This window comes from Octodon degus, unplaced genomic scaffold (assembly GCF_000260255.1).
Source record: "Octodon degus isolate 3935 unplaced genomic scaffold, OctDeg1.0 scaffold00005, whole genome shotgun sequence".
Taxonomy (NCBI): domain Eukaryota; kingdom Metazoa; phylum Chordata; class Mammalia; order Rodentia; family Octodontidae; genus Octodon; species Octodon degus.
The window spans coordinates 19,934,795-19,954,504 of NW_004524581.1; the positions used below are offsets into that span (position 1 = coordinate 19,934,795).

General features: G+C 48.8%; 1 protein-coding gene across 2 annotated transcripts in view; it reads left to right on the plus strand.

Moving 5' to 3' along the window:
- The window catches only part of Tnfrsf21 (TNF receptor superfamily member 21), a 59,045-nt gene that overhangs the window by 28,860 nt on the left and 10,475 nt on the right, over positions 1 to 19,710 (plus strand). For both annotated transcript variants that reach the window (XM_023719205.1, XM_023719201.1), the window contains exon 4: positions 12,530 to 12,795. In XM_023719205.1, coding sequence (XP_023574973.1) covers positions 12,530 to 12,795 — 266 coding nt within the window. The remainder of the gene's footprint in view (positions 1 to 12,529; positions 12,796 to 19,710) is intronic.

Consider the following 19,710-nt stretch of genomic DNA (forward strand, 5'->3'; position numbering starts at 1 on the left):
CTCCCACTGGTTAGAGTGAGGTGAGGCAGGCTCCCTCTGGTTAGAGTGAGGTGAGGCAGGCTCCCTCTGGTTAGTGAGGTGAGGCAGACTCCCTCTGGTTAGTGAGGTGAGGCAGACTCCCTCTGGTTAGTGAGGTGAGGCAGGCTTCCTCTTGTTAGTGAGGTGAGGCAGGCCCGCTCTGGTTAGAGTGAAGTGAGATAGGCTTCCTCTGGTTAGAGTGAGGTCAGTTCAGTAAAATTCCCACTCCAACTGGACTCGGGGCTGGAAAGAGCCACAGAACACACATAGCTGTATGCTGTGGGGCTGAGAAGGTTCTTTTTGTACAGGCAGAGGTGGAAGAGTCATTGCAGACCAGTGTCCTGTCTTTCATTGGCCTCAGGTGTGTCCCCCAAACCTTAGTGACGCAGTATCTCCTCACTTGCAGAGGAATGGTGGATATGGTCTCATCCACTTTAAGTGATGATGCTGGGAGAAACCCTGCTTCCATGGGCTGGCTGTCCTAGGTGGGAACAGATCTGTTGAGGATGGCATTGCGTGGGTCCCAAGGGACAGCTGCTCAGCTGTCCTGAGGGTCATAAGAAAGGTGGCAGTTTGTGTCCACTGGTTAGTAGCAACAGCCTTCTGGGAGCTGGAGTCCTGCTCAGACCCTGTCCTGTCAGGCTGAGTTCATCCATGGGCCTGGGCTTGGCTACATAGACACTCTCCTTCCTGGAATCCATTCTTACCCTGGCTCATGAGTATGAGCACTAGTGTCCCCAGGAAGAGGTTCCTAAGCTTGACGATTACCACCATATACTCATCATCTCTGTAACTCACTGGGGCCACATACTTAAATTCTGCAAGGTGATCCGAAACTGACCCTTGGGGCTGGAGAAAACTGTCACTGAGTTATAGACTCAGTACCCTGCCCAGAAGGTGGCACCAGGGACCCAGGCAAAGTGCATGGCGGGGGGGTGGGGTGGGGTGTGCATCTGTAGCCATAGCAACTGTGAATCCCTTCAGGGAAAGATGCTCCGAGAGATACGGCCTCCACCTCCAAGGGTGATTAGTCTCTGTCTCAGTTATATGTTTTCCCCTCTTTCTCTACAGAGGAATGTGACGTAAATGAAGCTTCTCGGGGCCTTGTGCTGCCCTACTCTGAGATGCTAGGGGACGTTTGGGGTAAACCTGTAACCACAGCTTCACCTTTAAGGAGTTCTACAGAGAAAGGATTTTTTTTTTTTTTTTAAAGATCATTAAATTGCTTGACTTGGGCTGCTGTTGTTTATTTGTGTTTGGACACCAACTTCAAGTCCCTGCCTGAAAACGCAGGCTTATTAGGCTATATCAACCCGGAGAATGGTTTTTGGGAAACTTGCTACCTGGAGAGCAGAGCTGGTCACAGGGTGTGTGTGTGTGTGTGTGTGTGTGTGTGCATGTGAGGGTGCCCAGGTGTCTAAATCAGGATGAGAAGAGACTTCTTGACTTACAGACTCACAGGGCAGGGGTGAGCCGCAGAAGGTCAGGTGCGGGGAGGCGGGAGGAGTTTGGGGTCTTGGTTCTGCTCCTCTGGATCGTGACAGTCTTGGGTTCCAGGGTCTCTGATGCCTCCATCCATCTTCAAGCCTGCCCTTTAGTGATGCCAACCCCAAAACAGGAAGTTAAAAGCAACCCACAGCCGAGCGCCTTCCCTGTGTGAGGTTTGAATCTCAGCCCAAGTGACATTTCAACCCAGCTGGCTCTATGGTTGAATGTATCTGCATGAATTGCGTAAAACTGTCCTGGGAGACACCGCTGCTTCTGACCCGATCCTCTCATTGTAGTTGCTTGAAAAACTTCAGTTGCTGTTACCAAACTAAGCTATAGTTTAGGTCCTGAGGTTTTGGGAGTGATTTTTATTTATTTTTAATATTTATTTATTTTTACTTAGTTTTTTTTAAAAAAATGTACTTGGTACAAGGTCTTTCTATGCAGCTCGGGCTCATAGTGATCCTCCTAGTTCAGCCTCAAGAGTGCTGGGATTACAGGTGTGTGCCACCATGCCTGGTCTCCATGGTCAGCTCAGTGTGGCCGGAGGGTGGGGCTGGTGCAGTATGTGGTGCCCTGCACTTGTCTAAGCAGTTAGTTAGGTTTTTTGAGACAGGGTTTCCCTATGTAGTTCAAGCAGGGCTTGAGCTCACTATGGAGCCCAGGCTGACCTCGAACTTGCAGCAATCCTCCTGCTTCAGCCTCCTGAGTGCTGGGATTACAGGCATGTACCACCATGCCTGGCAGGTGGTGATAGCTTTTATTTCTTCCATTCAACCTGCTATCCAAATGTCGCTGCTCCAGCGAAGTGACACAACATCGCTCCTCTCTACCTAGCCAGCAGGCCAGATGGTTCTAGGTTCTCTGGAATTGTGACATCAGGCTTAGGAAAGGTCTTTTGTTCCCCGAGTGTGGCTCTTCCCTCCGCTTTGGTTCCCTGCTGCAGAGCTGGTCTTTGGTTTGGTTGTGACGGAAATGGGTCTCCCAGATGCTCAGCTTGGCAGGCAGCTTCCTCTTTCCAGGCCAAGCTGGCAGACACAGCGTGATCATAGGAGAGAAACTGTTCATGTTTCTGGTATCCGTGTCTCCCAGGGGCTGCATCAGTTGGTAGTTAAGTAAGTAGAAGCTTTGCTTTGGGTATATTAGAACAATATCAATAAACTCTGCAACGAGGTTTCGGAAATGACCTGAGGAAACATTTCATCTGCGTTACTGAAACCACTGTAGGCAGTGTTCAGAAGGGGACAGATCAAGCGCTGGGAATTGGGTGCTAACTCAATGCTTCTCTCTTTCAGTTTTGTTATTATCTTAGTTACTTTTCTCATTGCAGACACAAAATACCCAATACCCAAAGTTAAAGGAGGAAAAGTGTACAGGCTTACAGTCCTTAGAGGTTCTGATCCACAGTTGGCAGGCTCCATGGCAGACTAGCACATGGTCAAGGAGTGTCACAAAGGAGACACAGTTCATGGCAGGCAGAAGGTACAAAGCAACAAGGGACAATAACAGTGCTTTCTATCCCTTACATCTTACCCAGGTGACTTAGGGCGGGTAGCACTCACACCCTTAATCTCACTGCTCTTGAGCCTAGAATTGCACCATGAATCAATCCCAGCATCCCATACTCTACATCCACCATTAACCACACTTATGACCACATGAGGTTTTGGGGATCATCTAAACGCAGGCCTTAACAGTTAGAAGTATTTGCCAATCCCAGCAGCATGGATGAGACCAGGGGACAATATGAGAAGGCCCCAAGATAGCAAGCTGAGAATACTAAAAAATGTTTTGACCTTAGAAGAAAAGTCTTTGCTACTGTTAAGTTCTCATTGTCTGTTTTAACCATGATATAACATGCTCATTGAGTGTCATGCCCGTACAGGGCTACAGGGTCCACAGGGTCTCACTACAGAGATCAGACTCATAGTGATCCTCCTGTTTTCAGCCTCCCAAACACTGGGATTACAGGCGTGTGCCACAACGCCCAGTCTCAATAGTAGTCTCAGCGTGCCCCAGGGTGGGACTGACATGGCATGCCGGGATCGAACTCTGGCCACTGCTCTCTGCTTAAACAGGTGCTTTAGTCTGCTGAGCTATCAGGCCAGCCCTTCATGCCAGGTTTTAAGTGTTTATAAAAATTAACTTTTTATAGTCACAGTCATCTTTATTTTACAAGTGGGGAAACTGAGGGGCAGAGAGTAACTTGCCTAAGGCCATACATATGACTAGGGAGTAACGATGCCAGGTTTTAAATGCGGGAATCAAGGCTGACTCTAGACACCACCCTTGATTTCAGAATCCGGGTTTCCCGTCAATGCCTTGGTGCCCGCCGTCTCTGACGTTTTGTGGCTGTCTTTCTACTATGCTCAATTAAGAAAAATCTATTCCCCTTAGCAAATGCCAGCTTATTGTGAAATGTTTAGAAATGATTAGCAACGAGTGTTTCTCTGTGAAAACCGCATGGGTTTCTTACTTTCTCATGCTCTGCTTGGAGTGGGAAATCCTTCAGACCAGCGGCTCTGTGGCGAGCAGGTCTACAGGGCTGATTGATGTAAAAGGTGCAGAGGGTTCCAGCGAGGCAGAGGCAGCTCCCATCTGTGAGTGTGCGGTTTTCAGACAGCAGCCACTCTGCACTGCAGGAGACTCTTGATCTGCGGACCCAGACAGTCATCAGCCAGCAGCCCACATTTCCTGCAGGCTGGGGACTTGGGGGAAACTCCAGGAGGCCGCTGAGGGAACAGAGGATTCCATGAAGGGCTGCAGTGTCCTAGCTTTCTTGCCCCAGGCTGGGACTCTTCAGTCATGGAATACCCAGGAATACCCGAGCTGTTTTCCACCCAGCCCCAGCCCACCACTGTTTCCACCTTTGCTTCCAGGAGTGCCTTTCCCTGCAGACAGCGCCTTCCTGTGTAGCCTGCGAGGGCTTTGGAAAGCATGCAGAACAGTTGCAGGAGGACATGCTTCTCTGGCCCTGCCAGAGCCATCAGTCAGCTCAGTGCACAAAGTAACCAGAGCCATGGCCTAGGCCCTTGATCGAAGGCTGTTCCCCTACGACCCCAGGCCCTGGGAATGCTGAGTGCGTCCAAGCTTTCCAACAGCACAGATTCCCACACTGCTAGTTGGATGAGCCGTAGACCATGCATTCCACACCTGCAATTCCCCCACAGAGGGCTCAGGGACAAATAGGAAAAGTCCCTTAAGAGTTGGCGCCCTTGTGTCAACCTGGCCAGGTGTTATGCAAATCTTATGTGAAGGGGAAAGTCTCAGGTTCTGTTGATCGTTCCTTGTAAGTCACTGCATAGAAGGGACGCATCGAAGTCACTTGTTGGCTTTGAGGGTGACATACCTGTGTTTAAGAAGCAAGTTCAGTGTGTAAGTTAAAATAATAATTCTTTCTGCATTTATTCAAGTTGGGAGTATCACTGATCTAAGGATGCAACAGAGGAGGGACAGAAGGAAACTGCAGCCTCACCATGACAGGGCTCCTCTTTTCCACATGGTCTGACAGCACAGTTCTAATGTCACTGTCAGTCCTCAGCTGTCCCAGTTGGCCTGTGGCCACCTTTGGCACTTGGTTCCCTTGTCCCAGATACACTTTACCCCTGCTGTGCTTCTGGACTGGCTGCTGCTGCTCCTCCTCTTCCTCCTCCTCGAAGACGGGAGCTCCCACAGTAGCGCTCTGCAGGAACTTTTCCCCGACCCGGTGGTGCCTTGTCTTAAACACATCTGTCCTCTGAGATGCCTGGATGCCTGTGTCAGCACGGGCCTTGTGCTCCCTGACGGCTCTGGGGGTGTGCTGGGCTCCTCACCTGCAGTCCCAGTGCTGCCTGTCCCATGCATGTGCTATACTGCAAAGCGTGGTCCCCATCACTCCAGGAGTGCAGGCAGACACCACGAAGGTGTCCTGAACTCCTGTTTCTGTCTTACTCATATTAGACAGGTTCTCACTGTGCAGTTCAGGCTGGCCCCAAACTCCACGCGATCCTCCTACCTCATCCTCCCAAGGTCCAGGATTATAGGTGTGCATCACCACACTCAGCCTATTTTCAAAATATGTGCAGAATCACCTGTCACCTGCACAGCCACCAATGGGTCACTGTGTCCTTCCTCTTGGCTTATCGTGGTGGCTGCCATCTGGCCCTCCTCTTTTCTCTCTGCCCCCTCAGTTCATTGCTTACAGCGAGATGACACAGTTCCGGTGTTGATGCTAAAGTCTTCCAAGGCCTCATGGGGTGCAGTGCAGCACCCCAATGCCTTTCCTCAGGCTCCTCCCTCCCCATGGCCACCCCAGCCACAGCAGTTCCAGATTTCCAGCCCTCCTCTGTGTGTTCCTCCCTCCTGCAAGTCTGTCCTTCTCTGTGCGGCTACCCCTAGCTGCCCTGGCTTCTGTCCCTCCCCAAAGCCCCTCCCCAGGACACTTCTGGGTTTCTTATTTCCTGTGCTGCCTCTTCCCCAAGGAGAGGGGTGGCGTTTGACTGGGTCGTTTCCTTGCCATCTCCCCAGGGCCAAGGGCAGTGTCTTGGACAACGTTAGGGCCTGCAGGTCTCTGTTGAATGAATACACTGATAGCTTTTGGTGTTTGAGACAGCTTCAAACACAGACTGAGATAACAGAGGAAAGGAGCTGGCTGGGGAGGGGGGCAAGCGCAATTTTTGTTTTCTCAGTGGAGTGAAATAGAAGATCATTAGATTTTATTCTGGGGAATTGGAGATACTGTGCCTTTCACTGGGAAAAGTTTCTACTTTTGTAGTTTGTCGCTAAAAAGCAGTTTGTGCATTAATTTCAAGAGATCTTTGTATGTTTTAAAAAGTAGCTTTTGAGAGTCATTTGAGCTTGCGGCTGTTGTCTGCTGAGCATATCATATCTATTGAGAGTGATCAATTCAGCTTCAGGAGACATTTTAGAGTTTAAAGTAGAAGGCAAACCATTTCTCCAGCCTCTGTGCCTGGAAGCAGGAGGGAACACTTTTAACCCAGAGCACCCCAAGTTCCCAGCGCTGCCCAGGTCTGTTCCTGGGTGGAGCCTGCACTGGTATTTGCTGTGGCTGTCACGTGGGTGATGCTCTGGTCCCCCACTGCCTATGTGTGTGTGGGCTTGCTGGTTTAGGGGTGCTGTGTCCGTAGGGACCTCCATATGTTCAGGGTCTCAGTAAGCAAATGAAATGAGAGGTGGTAGGGAGACTCTGGTCCAAGGGCAGGGGTGACACAAGGCTCTCATTGGTTCCCTGATGCATTAATTCCAAGGCCATGTGTCACTAGGCTCTGGTAGGTGCTGGGCTCATGGCTATCAAAGAAAGGGTGGGATGTGGGTGAGGAGAAGGTGACTAGAAATGCATCTCAGAGGACAGGGCCATGGAGTGGGGCAGAAGGGGGAGCCCGGGATTTCAGAGCTCCACCTTATCCCAGGCTCTGGGCCACATGCACCACCATGCCTGTGTCCATTTCTGACCTGTGTCTGCAGGCTGGGGACACAGTGCGGGTCTCTGACAGCCATGGGTGAGGTTTGTGGGAGGGGAGCTGAGCGTTCCTATTTTCCTGGTGGACATCTCATGAGACAGTTCAGAAGCCATCCCGGTGTCACCATGGAGTTACCATCTTGGGAGGAGGTTTGCACTAATTGCCACCTTGGGAATCTCCTCATGATGTGTCCTTAGCTCTCTTTCCAAACAGTGTGCATGATGGCATTGGTGACAAGCAGGAGGTGCTGGGAACATGCAAGTCCTTCCCTTGTAGAGTGCTCCATCAACAGTGGGACTGTCACTGTCTCTCTGACACCAGAGCTGTGCTGTGTGGTTGCAGCCTCCTCTTCCGCTGGCTCCGTCCTCCTCACGCCTCCTCCTCCTTCCAGAGAGGAGGATGGCAGTGGAGGCGCTTCTCTGGTCACCAACCTCTCTCCCTGAGATTCCTCACCCATAAAATGAAGCACGGAGAAGTATGCATTTGTAACACATGTGTGTGTCTCACGTGCATGATGGACTCAGGAAGATGGGTCCCAGGGTCCCTTCATGGGCACCAAAGTCCAAGTCAGCTCAAGCCCTTTAGGAAAAATGGCCCAGATTTGTGTGTAACTTCCACACATCTCCTCATGTACTTCAGGCCATCTCTACGTTACTCTCACACCTTCTGCAAGGTGAACGCTGTGCAGATGGCTGCACTGTATTGTTTGAAGAATAAGGACCGAGAATCTGTACATGTTCAGTGCAGAGACAATGACCCCTCCCCCTTTTTGATCTGCTCTTACTTGGATCTACAGTATAAAACCCATGAGCTTGGCAGTGATACATGTTTTATATGTGCAAGTCAGGTCTATACTTTTAAGAGGAATAACAAGATAAATACCAAGTGGAGCCAAACAAGGAGACCCACCTCCCACCATGGGGCCCAGGATGCAGGCAGGGCTTTGTGAAGAACTATGAGTCCTTTTGTTCCTCTAGCCCCAGAGATAGCTGTCTCCTTTCTTCAGGACCCCACCTCTTTTTTTCCACAGTAGTGTTATTTCTTTTTATCTAGCACTGAACAAACAAACAGGAGGTGCCTTCAGAGTTCGGCAGATCTGTGTTTCCTTGGCAATGAACTCTTGCTGCCTTTCGATTTCACAGGGGCTTTCCACCCAGCAAATACAGCTCAAGGCCGCAGCCACTGATGCTGACAGAGGAACGTTCCTGAAATCCCAAAGGCTTTCTTCTTCTTTGGGTGGTGCAGTGGGGTGGGGTGGGAGCAAGGTGCAGTCAGCTCAGTGACTCTCATGACTCCTCCTCACGGGGGTTGTGACAGTGCTGGGCTGAAGGCTGGCTTCTCCCGAGGGAGGTGTGTGTGCTGTGGCACTGAGTCGCCCGCTGCAGATCAGTGGGTGATTGGCTTGGGATGAGGATAGAATGGAATCTAATTTTCAGGCTCTACATTGAGTTCCTAGCCTGTTTGGGTTGAAGACAAATCTCACTGTATCCACACTTTTGTGTCTCTTTTCCTTTTCCTTTTTTTTTTTTTTTTTTTTTTTTGTGGCTTCAAAAAAGTCTAAATGGGGCTGGCCAAATAACTCAGTGGATTAAAGGGCCTGCAAGCAGGCATGGGGGCCAGGGGTTTGATCCCCGGGTCTGCTGTGCTGGCCCTGCCCCTGGGGTGCCCTGAGATGACAATTAAGACTGGGCGTGGTGGCACGTGTTTGTAATCCCAGTTATAGTGTAAACAGGCGGATCATTACAAGTCTGATCTAGTAGTGAGACCCTGAACACCCTGTAGACCCTTTCCTAAAATACAAAAAAAAAAAAAAAAAAAAGAACAAAAACTTGGTTGTAGAAGAAGGAGCGGTCGTGGAGCCTTTTGTCTCTGAGTACTATCTGAAGACTGCACGTGTGCATCTGCGATGCATGGAGCTTCGGTCGTACAGAGCAGTAATAGTGTGCATGGCAGTGGTGGGGCTTCCAAAAATAAACTGAGTCTGTAGCAAGTGTTAATCAGTCACCGCCCAGGACCATCCCGAGTGTCACCATTGTGCAGAAAGGAAATGGATGTGACAGTCTGTGGTTTCCTCCAAGCCGCACTGGCGTGGGCATTTTGGAGACATAAGCAGCGGTTCTACTAAGAAAGAAAGGCATGTTTTCATGGGAGGCACTGTGGGCCTTCATCAAATTGACCTAAATTAAAACTCAAGGACTAACAAGCCTTTCAGTGTTTGGAAGCGTGGACCGCATCAACCACAAATCTCTGGCTTTCTCCTTACACTTACCTGCAGGGTTTTAAATAGGACTCAGGTTTTTCAGGAGTCTGAGTGCCTGAGATCAAACAAGTCCCGCTTGTGCCTGAGCGTGGCGGTGGACAGGGAAGAGTGGCTGGTTCAAGGCCTTCATGTGCTGCCAGGGAAACAGCGAGGGCCACCGCCACGTCTCCCGTTGCAGGGTTCTAAGTTTCGTTTTCAGTTTTAGCTTTTTCGAAGTGTTGTACTTTCACAGTTGGTGAGAATGCAGCCTTCTGCTAGGAGCTTGGTCTTCGAAAGCGATTTTGAAAGGGTTGGCTTAGGATGTGTATACAGGCAGTGCTTCAACTCATCCACCTGCAGAAGATTGTGCAGCCATGCCGGGATGTACGGACAGGGTTCCACTGTGCTCCTCACCTTCACAGGGCGTCTGTACTATTGTTCTTAGGGAGGAATGGGTAGCTCATTTATAGAAAGCTTCTCAACAACTGATTAGAGCCCCCCCAGTGTTTTTTCTGGTTGACCTCGACTTAACAGAAAATTAAATTCATAATAGTAAACTCTTCTATATTCTTCTGTTTTCTTCTCTCTCCATTGGGAACCTGATCCCCTCACTTTTTTTTTTTTTTTAAACAAAAATTTAATAGTACAGGCTGGGGGATAGCTCAGCTGTCTAAGCACCTGCTAGGCAAGCACAAAGACCCAAGTTCGATCCCCAGTTCCACAAGCAGTGCAGACCCCAAAACCAGGTGTGGTGGTACACGCCTGTAATCCCAACTCAGGGAAGGCTGAGACAGGAGGATCACTTTGAGTCTGAGCTGTGTAGTGGACCCTGTATCCAAAAAAAAATTAGTAGTAAATATTTTTAAGACATTGGTAACAAGAACGCTGGTGATGGGATGCAAATGTGGGCACATGAAAGATGTGATACTGGTTCAGAGGACTTTGTCACCTAGGGATGTGGCACACCAGAGCCCACCTGAGTGTTATGCGTGCACCCAGGAAGTGCAATGGGAAGGGGCTACCTGCCTGCTCCTCAGGGACCCCGCCCAACCAACTATGTGCACCTGAGCTTGGATCCTGGCGTCTTGTGTGTTTCACGTACCAGCTGCTGCTCACACGGTTTTTATTTGTTACTTTTTTATTTTTTTCTGCAAAGCTTTATTCTAGAGGGGCTCAGTCCTTCTTGGCAGCTGCCTTCCTCATGGCAGCCAGCACGTTGCTCATCTCTGTATGCTTCCTCTTGGCATGGAGGTGCATCCCCATCCTTTTCTTGATGAACTTGAGGGTGCGTTTGTCCCTGGAGACCTTGAGCAGCTCCATGGCGCGCCGCTCATAGGGGGCAACTGCACACCACCCAGATCATGTCTCGCACAAACCTGGTGTGCTTGGTGAGGCATCCTCGATGGTGGCTGTGCCTCGGTTTGCCCACATTCTTAGTAACCTTGTGGCCCTTGTTGAGGTCCATGGCCATGGGATAGCGTAGGGCCGTGGCTACTGTTCCTCAGCAGTTGCTGTGCAGACCTCACAGGGTTTTCAGGAGATGGCAAGACATCATGACCACCGGCGCCCCATCAGCCCACACTTCTACTGCTTGTGGCTTCAGTTACCCATGGTAAACCAAGGTCCAAAAAGGTCAGTGGAAAATCGAAGGAATTAGCAATTGCTAAGTTTTGATGTGCATGCTCTGCTGAGAAAGTCTCCTGTCCCCGCTCCAACCTCCAGTCTCCCCTCTGTCTGGGGTGCCCATACTGTGTGCTCCCTACCATCGATTGCTTTGCAGCTGACCTGGTTGTCAGTTTGTGACTCCTGCTGTGTGGAGCAGGTGTGATCGTGTCGGCCCATTTTACCTCTTAATGGTTCCAGTGTGCAGGAGCAGCAGGTTGGCTGCTCAGATATGCCAGAGAGAAGTCAGGAAGTGGCTTGTCTCAGTGTAGGGGTGAACATCTCGACTTAGTAAAGACAAAGCCCTAGGCTGGGGTTGCTAAAATCCATGGTGAGAGTGCATCGTCTGTGAAGCTGAGAGGAAGGAAAAAGTGCCTGTTGCTTTCCTGTTGCGTCTCATACTGCAGAAATTGAGGTCCTCATCAGGGTGGAAAAGCGGTTAGATTAGGTTGTGAGGTCAGATACTGTTTGCTGCTCTGCCATGTCTTGGCAAGAAGAGAGGAATGAATGGTAAGTGCCCATGCATGTCGTAGTGGTTATATCTGTGGGAGTTTAGGGAAAGGTCTGCAGGGTGTTCAGGGTCTCACTATTAGATCGGACGTGTAGTGATTCTCCTGTTTACAGCCTCCCAAGAGCTGGGATTACAGGCGCGCGCCACCACACCCAGCCTCAATTGCTGTCTCAGCACGCCCCGGGGGTGGGGGCGTCACGGCAGGCCGGGGGATCGAACCCCTGGTCCCTGCGCCTACTTGCAGGTGCTTTAATCTGCTGAGCTATTTGGCCAGACCGCCTGTGGGAGTTTAAATTCAACACCCAAATCACCTACTTTGTGCTATTGGGCTGCAGCGTGACTTTCCAGAGTGTGTGTGTGTGTGTGTGTGTGTGTGTGTGCGTGCGTGTGCATGCCCGCGTGTATCTTACCTGTGCAATTGAAATGTTAATGCTTTTATAAAGATATTCAGGAGATGATACTGTAACATAATGCCTGTAAGGTGACAGCTATTGTTACTTTGTCACTCTGGCTGTTGTGTTCATTATAACTATGTAAGTCAATTTAGAAAGCTGAATAATAGCCCAGAAAATGACTTTTTGAGAATAGAATTAAGAGTCAAGAATTTAGATGTTCTGAAAGAATGCTTCCATTGGGCCAGACCCCAGTTGGCTGAGTGATGAACACAGGTCTCAGAGTCCACATGTCCTTTACGGAGAGGAAGTCTGTGGCAGTGTTAATCTGTGGCTTTTATTTTTCTCTATTTCATGAAGTCGCCCCTTTTTTTAGTCTTGGAGCTTCTAATTTATGTGGTTACAGTTGTATTCAGAAATAACAAAGGATTCACTCTGATTCCCTTTCTTTGGTTTGGCTTTCAAAACTTCTTTTGGGGTTGATGTATTGTACTTGCAAGAACAATGTGGTCTTCCGCAGCTGCGATCAGGAAGTGAAAAAATTTGAAATTATCACCCTGGTTTTGCTTGTTTGCTTCTTTTGAGTTCTGACCATGAACCCAGAGCCTGTGCCGGGTTCGGCGAGGGCTGGACCCACACACGCAGCCTGCAGCCCTGGAAGCGGAGTCTGCACGGGACCCTGGCCGGGGACAGCGGGGAAGTTCCTTCCTTCTCACGCTAGTTCCTGTGTTTGTCTTTCTGTCCCTTTGCGCCTGCGCAGGGATTGACATCCTGAAGCTGGTGGCAGCCCAGGTGGGGAGCCAGTGGAAGGACATCTACCAATTCCTGTGCAATGCCAGCGAGAGGGAGGTGGCCGCCTTCTCCAACGGGTACACGGCGGACCATGAGCGGGCTTATGCCGCGCTACAGCACTGGACGGTGCGCGGCCCCGAGGCCAGCCTGGCACAGCTCATCAGCGCCCTGCGGCAGCACCGGCGCAACGACGTAGTGGAGAAAATCCGGGGGCTCATGGAGGACACCACTCAGGTATGGGGTTCGGGCCGCGGTCTCTGCTCACATTCAGACATGGGCTGCGGGGCGAGACAGCTGAACCTAGGTGTAGGTGTGGGTAGCCTGCTGCTCCTCGGAAAAGGTTACTAGGGTCCTGGGAGTTAATGGGCCCCCCACCCCCACCCCACAGTGGGGATTAAACTAAGGACCTTGCTCTTGGCACGTGGATGCTCATGTCACTGAGCTATATATCCCTGGTCATCTTCTTACCTCTGTCCAGAACAGCTGGCCAATGATAATTATGGTGGCTGGTGAGCCATTGGGGAACCAAACACATCCAGAGGCTCAATGTGTCCTTATCTAAGATCTGAAGATGTGGGGTTTTTTTTCAGGCAGTTTTGTGTCTTAAATTCAACATTTAAACTCAATCCCTGCAGCCTCCCCGGATGGTGAATCTTCTTCCAGGGACATGGGCATTCAGGAGCACTAGAGTGGAGAGGGGATAGGTGAAAGTTGCTACGATTTTGGCCAAAGCTGTCAAAAAGAACATGAAAACCCAGCACAGCATTTCAAGTTATGTGTTATGTCTATCTTTGAAAGAAAATTTATTGGTACATTATATCTATCTATCTATCTATCTATCTATCTATCTATCTATCGATAACAGGGAATATATCTATTCATGAATATATATCTATTCATCACAGGGAATTTGTATCTGTACATGTTAGGTCTTACTGCTGCTCCCCATTGCTACACTCCTTCTCTCCCTCTCCTTCCAACCCTTCTTTTTTGTCTTTTTTTTTTTTTTAATTTTAGGGAAGGGTCTACAGGGTGTTCAGGGTCTCACTATTAGATCAAACTCATAGTGATCCGCCTGTTTACAGCCTCCCAATGGCTGGGATTACAGGCATGCATCACCATGCCCAGTCTCAATCGCCATCTCAGCGTGCCCCAGGGGGTGGGGCTGGCAAGGAAGGCCTGGAGATCCAACCCCAGCCCCTGTGCCTGCTTGCAGGTGCTTTAATCTGCTGAGCTATTTGGCTGGCCTTGTCTTTTGACTTGGAGTTCCTGCGTCTTTATTTAAAGACTGCCTTTTGTAATGAGCACACGCTTAAGGTTTTTTCCTTACCTCTAGTCTGATAGTTTGGTCATTTACAAGATTTCAGCATGGGTGTGACTACTCACATTTGAATTTAAATCTACCAATCTGCTGTTTTCTATTTGGCCTGTTCTCTTTTCCCTCTTCTATTTCTGTCTCCTACCCCACCCCCTCTTTAAATCAAGTCTTCTTTTGGATTGATCAAGTATTTTCTATTCTATGTGTCCCCCATTAGCTTGCTAATTACACATTGTATAATTTACTTTTCATGGAACCCTAGAGATTACAACATGCGTTCTTAAATTAGGCGGTATGTTCTAAATATTGAGTTTTTAGCATTTTTCAGATACTATAACCACCTGAGAAGACTGAGATCCTAGTTTTCCTTCTCCTGAATTTCACTTGGTTGCCATGCATAAGCTTCAGTGCTGCACATTTAATATCTTCAAGGCATGTTTTAAAGGTCTTGCACAGCGAGAACGTATGCAGATTCACCTGCATGTTGGTCTTTTCTGTTGTTGCTTTTGTATCTTCTGCAGCTTCAGCTTCTACCTAACATCATTATTCTTTTGCCTGAAGACTTCTCAGTGCAGGTGTATGCCAGTAAACCCTATTCTCTGTCTAGAAAATAAGTAGATTGTATTATTTCATCATAAGTCTTTGAAGAATAACTGGAAATAGAAGTTTAGTGCTAGTTATTTTCTTTTAGTCCTCTAGTACCTGAGTTTAAGTTTTTCCTGCTAAACAGCAAAGGAAATGAGATGATTTTATTTTTAAATCTATGTTATGTAACAAATGATGCGCACACTGTTATGCCAGACACTCTGGGCAGTGCAAAGAGGAGGAAAACAGACTCGTTCCAGTCAAGGACGCACACAGGAGAGACCGAGGGCTCACACAGGAGAGGCTAAGGGTGTGAGCCCAAAGCTGAGGTGAAGGCCTTCTGGCTTCCAGCACTGGAAGAGGGCCATGCAGACAGGTGCCAGGTTCAATTCCTGACCTAGGGACCACCACTGTGGGAACCCTGATCTCTCTGTCTCAGTTTCTCCATGACTGAGTGGGAGAAACTCGGTACCTGTGCTGCTTTGGAAATGAGGATTGTGTGACCCCTGGGAAGCCCTCGGAGGTTTACTGTTCAGTGTTCACTGTGGGTGGTGGTGGTGTTGACTGGTAGGCTGTAGGATGTAGTTAAGGGATGTGCTGTCTTCCTGGACCTTGTGGGAGACTTTTGTCATCTTTTTTACCCTCTCTCCCTCTCCATCCTCTCTCACAGTGGCCTTTGTGTTGGAGACTGGATGACCTTGCTTTCCATATCCACTTGGAGAACAGGCAAGAATAGTGCTCTGGTTTGGGCTCCAGAAGTGACCGCATGCACCCCCTGATTTTCCTGCTTACAGCTGCAAGATGCAGCTGTTCTTATCTATGAGTCTTTCTGAGGTCAGCTATTTTCAGAAATATCACACAGTGAGGGCGTGTCGAGGCACATACTAGCTGTGCCTGTGGCCACTGGCTCTTTGTATGTTGAAATTTGTCTTTAGTTTTCAGGTTGGTCACTCTGAGGAGAGGTGATTGTCCCAGTCCCTAAGGATCAGAACCCTAAGAGGTAGCTCAGCGTGCATTGGGCTCTGCCCTCTGTTGTCACTGCAGCAGGAAGGTCGTTTAAGGTCTTGTTCCTTCTTTGCTGGGTGTGACTGTGGACTCTGGGGCAGTTCTGGGGTGGCGAGAAGAGGGCCTTGTAAAGGGGTTGCTGACATGCACTGGCCTGAGTGCATTCGTGTTAAAGGCTGTCGGTGTGTGCAAGGCGGCTGTGTCTATGAATAGCGTGAGTTATTCACTGACATGTCAGGCAGTTCTGCTTATTGTCGTATTCCACGTTTCATTCAATTCATCAGCAGGTTTCGCTCGAGTCCCCGCCGTGTGCCTGGGACCAGGTAAAGAGGAAAGGTGATCCCTGTCTTTCACCCACCCACTGGCTAGACTGGAAACCCATGTGCAAATAATTATAGGTCAGGCAACAAGCGAATCACAAAAATGTGCACAAGGAATTATAGGACGGCTTCAAAAGGAAGTTGTGCCTGGCCCACCCTAAAAGTACACAGAGAACCAGAACAGATATGTATTTGTCCTCTTCAAAGTCATTTACAAAACAGACTGAAGTTTCTACCAAGACTACATTGTGGTCTTTCTCCCTTTCCTTGTTTTTCTTTTCTTCTTTTTCTTTTTTTTTGCGCAGAACCGGGGATTGAACTCAGGCCCTTGCATTTGCCAGGGAAGCGTTTATTCCACTGAGCCATCTCCCTGGCCCCACTTTCCCTGTTTTTCCTACAAGCCTTTTTTGCCATTTCATGTCAAGTGCTCCTTAAGCTTTGGACTACAAAAATCATGTTTTCCTTTGCTCAGCAGCAAGCTTTTCAGAAACCTCAGACTGTTCTGGGATATTAAAGGTGCAGAAATGAGGCTCTAGTATCCCATTTGAGGGCAGGTGCTTTAGCTCTAACTGTGACTTCCTAAGAACCAGTGGAAGGGACTGATAGACTCTGCAGTTAGACTCTGCCCACCCGGTGGATTGAGATGGAATTTTGTTTCTGCTACTCATGGTGTGACTTTAGGCTCATCCCATTTTGTCCCTAGGCCTTTGCTTCTTTCAGGGTCTTGGAAGGAGGGATGGGTGTCACTCGGCTCTGCACTCGATGTCCAGGAGGGCCTGGCAGAGTTTGGTCCCTGTTTTCTGTTCTGGAACAAATGCGCTTTGTAAATGCACATTAAGGAGAAAGCAACTCAGCGTTTGCTGAGGGTGTATTATCTCCCACCCCACTTGGGCGTTTTACGTTGTGCTTATTCCTCGCGCTTCTTCACAGGTATAGTTAAGATTTGCTACTTTCATCAGATCCCAACTGGTTGTTCCACGTGCCATCGTCGCAAACTCCATTGAGAAATAAAACATTGCCGCTGGGGTTGTAAGGTACACTCCTAGCTCAGAGATGTTAAAACGTGAAAAAAATAAAAACAAAAACAAAAAACAAAACAAAACAAAACAGGCATCTTAGAATCCATTAAACATGGCGGTTGAACTTGAAGTTCATAAAAGTCCTAAGGAGAAAAGCTGGGGAGCTGGTTCGTGGGGTTGCGACAGCGAGGCGCTGTCCATCTCAGCACGCACTCACTGGCGCTGGGGTCGGGGTTGTGGTTATTGCTGACGCCACCTTGAAGAGCGGGATGCTTAACACAGGCTGCTTATGTAGTGAACGTTGACAAAGCACCCCGAGATACTCGATTGGAAGATTGAGGCTCAGACTTCACGACGCTGGCATTTTTATAAGAGGGTTGGCTACATGAGCGACACTGTAGAAAGTATTCTGTGAAAACGCTATATCAGGGGTTGGAGCGGGTTTCTGTTTCTTTCTTTTTTTTTTTTTTTTTTTTTTTTTCCCTGAGACTCAGTGTCTCAACAGGAGGAAGGGCTGAGTCTGTTATGTTCCGCTGTTCCGCTGAGTCTGAGATGGCTTATGTCTGCGCTTGAAGCCACACCCTTACCTGGCTTTCTCAGGAAGTGCATGGGAAGGAAATCGGGATCAGTACTGTGAAAACAAACTCTATTCTCTCCATCAATGACTAGTGCCAGAGAACGCTTTTCTTTTTGAAGCCAAACATAGGAGATGAGTTTATTATTAGCAGGTAGGAGCCTGTTCTCAATATGCTGTAATCCAGGAACCTCCACCAGGGATACATTGCCTGGTGAGCACAGTGAAGTTCAGTTGTAAAACTCTATTCCTCACATTTCCTTCAGAGGGAATAATGTCAGCCCGCTCTTTCCATGAAAATTGGCACTGTGGGAACCCGGATTTATCCATAGTTGGTGTAAGTCGGGGGAGAGACCGGCATGACCGGTGCTTAACTTAACCACCAAAAGACATAAAGGTCTTTTCTTTTGATAATCACAACACTTCTCTTCTGAGAATGATATAAAATACAGACACTGCACAGAAGAGATTTGATTATGTAACAGCAAAACCGAAGACAGCAAGTATGTCTGTAATTCCAGAGACAGTAGCTGGGAGACATTGCACTGTAAGCTTCATTTCCTTAAATTTTTTTACAAAGGATAAAAAGAAAAATTGCACTTTGTGAACGAGACAGACAAAGGAAGAAGTGTAACGTGTTTGTTTTGGGAAGCGTGGAGGAGGGCACCCTGCACCTACCCATATCCGCTCCAGGAAGCAAGGACTAGCGTATTTACGTGTCCCGTGTAACAGTGGGAGTGTGGTGCCCAGCTGGTGTCATTCCCTAGACAGCTGGTTTATAAGTCATGGATGTTATGGAAGAGTGATGAGCACTTGTGGAAAGGGCTCTACAGCTGCGCCTGCTCACCGGGTGTTGGAAGGCTGGGCCAGGCACCCAGGTGTCATGTACCAGTGCTGTACAGATGTGAGCTCACCTAAAAGCACAGGGCATTGATTCTGGTGACCACAGCCCAGGGAGGGGATCCAGAAGAGAGAGGAACCTTTGGAATTGTGCCCCACATGGATTGGAATTGTGGCTGTAACTGGCGGAACCCAGTGAATAGATTTATGGGCAATAATCATCAATCCTGAGTAACAGGGTGAACTTGAACCTTCCTACTCAGGCGTTCAAGTTTACTGTGCCATTTCTTTTCCATCCTCCACAGTGACGTAGGGATTGCTCTAAAAGGCTGTGCAGCTTGTTTTTGTGGGTAGAATTGTGCAAAGGCTGTTCTGTGCGAAGGAGACTTCCTAGCTGGCCCGCCCAAACCCCACTCTAGAGGAGCCCGGCCTCCTAATGCACTGGGGCTGCCCGCTCTCACAGGCTGGGTTGGTGCTGTGCGCTGGTAGCATGCGCTCAGGTCTGAGCCGAGAAAGCCCACCTAAGAGCTGTGCTTCCTCTTCCCAGTAATGAGTCAGCTCTGGACTGACAGCAGTCAGGTCAGAAGGTCAGCAGTCTGCACCCTGGTCGGGTGGGGCCACCATCCCCACTGGGCCTCTGGACCCAGCTGGTTCTGACCAGCTACGCAGCTCTGGGCAGCTCTACTTGTGGCTGCCAGCAGCTTCCTGGAGCACCCAGGAAAGGTGCAGCAGCCTTGCTTCTAGCCAGGATTGATGGTAGTATAGCTTGTGGGGTTTTAAATGAACCCTTAGAAATGATCAGAATTTGTAGATGATGTAGCCTCAAGACGACCTCCTAATACCTTGATTTGGGTTTGGGGTACCTAAGAGCAAAGCACACTGGGAGGACGATTAGGCCACCAGTGGAGCTGGGGCAACTGGAACAGTGGTACTCAAGTGAGGCTGCCTTTGGGCCCAGCTGCTCTGGTTCCTCTGTGCTGGAACAGATCTTGGGCCCTTGGAGGAGACTTTTAACAGAATTCCCCAGTGCTGTCAGCATTTTCCCTGGGTCAAGGCGAGGCTTTTCCCCTGGAGGGGTGCTCACCCTGCAGGCTGTGCACCAGCTCCCAGCCCTCGCACAGCTCCCAGCCCTCGGGAACCAGCAGCAGTTCTTTTTTTCACTTTAAAGCATCTTTTCTTTTAATTGTATCATCTTATATTATTGTTTCAGGTACAAATTTCAGAAAATAATAAATAATAATAATAGTTACTTCCACAATATTTGTGTTTTCTGGGACCATCATATTTTATCTGGTTAGATTAGAAATTGTTGTAGAGCTATTAGACATAATGCTGGATGCTACTTTGTTATTACTTTTTTTTTTTGACACCAGTTATTTCTATTTTAAAGAAAAAAAATAAAAACAATGGTACAAAATCGCAAAACAAGATTTTAGGAGAGTAACAATGGTTAGTACATTGTGTATTGTTACTGCCAAAGTAGTTTCT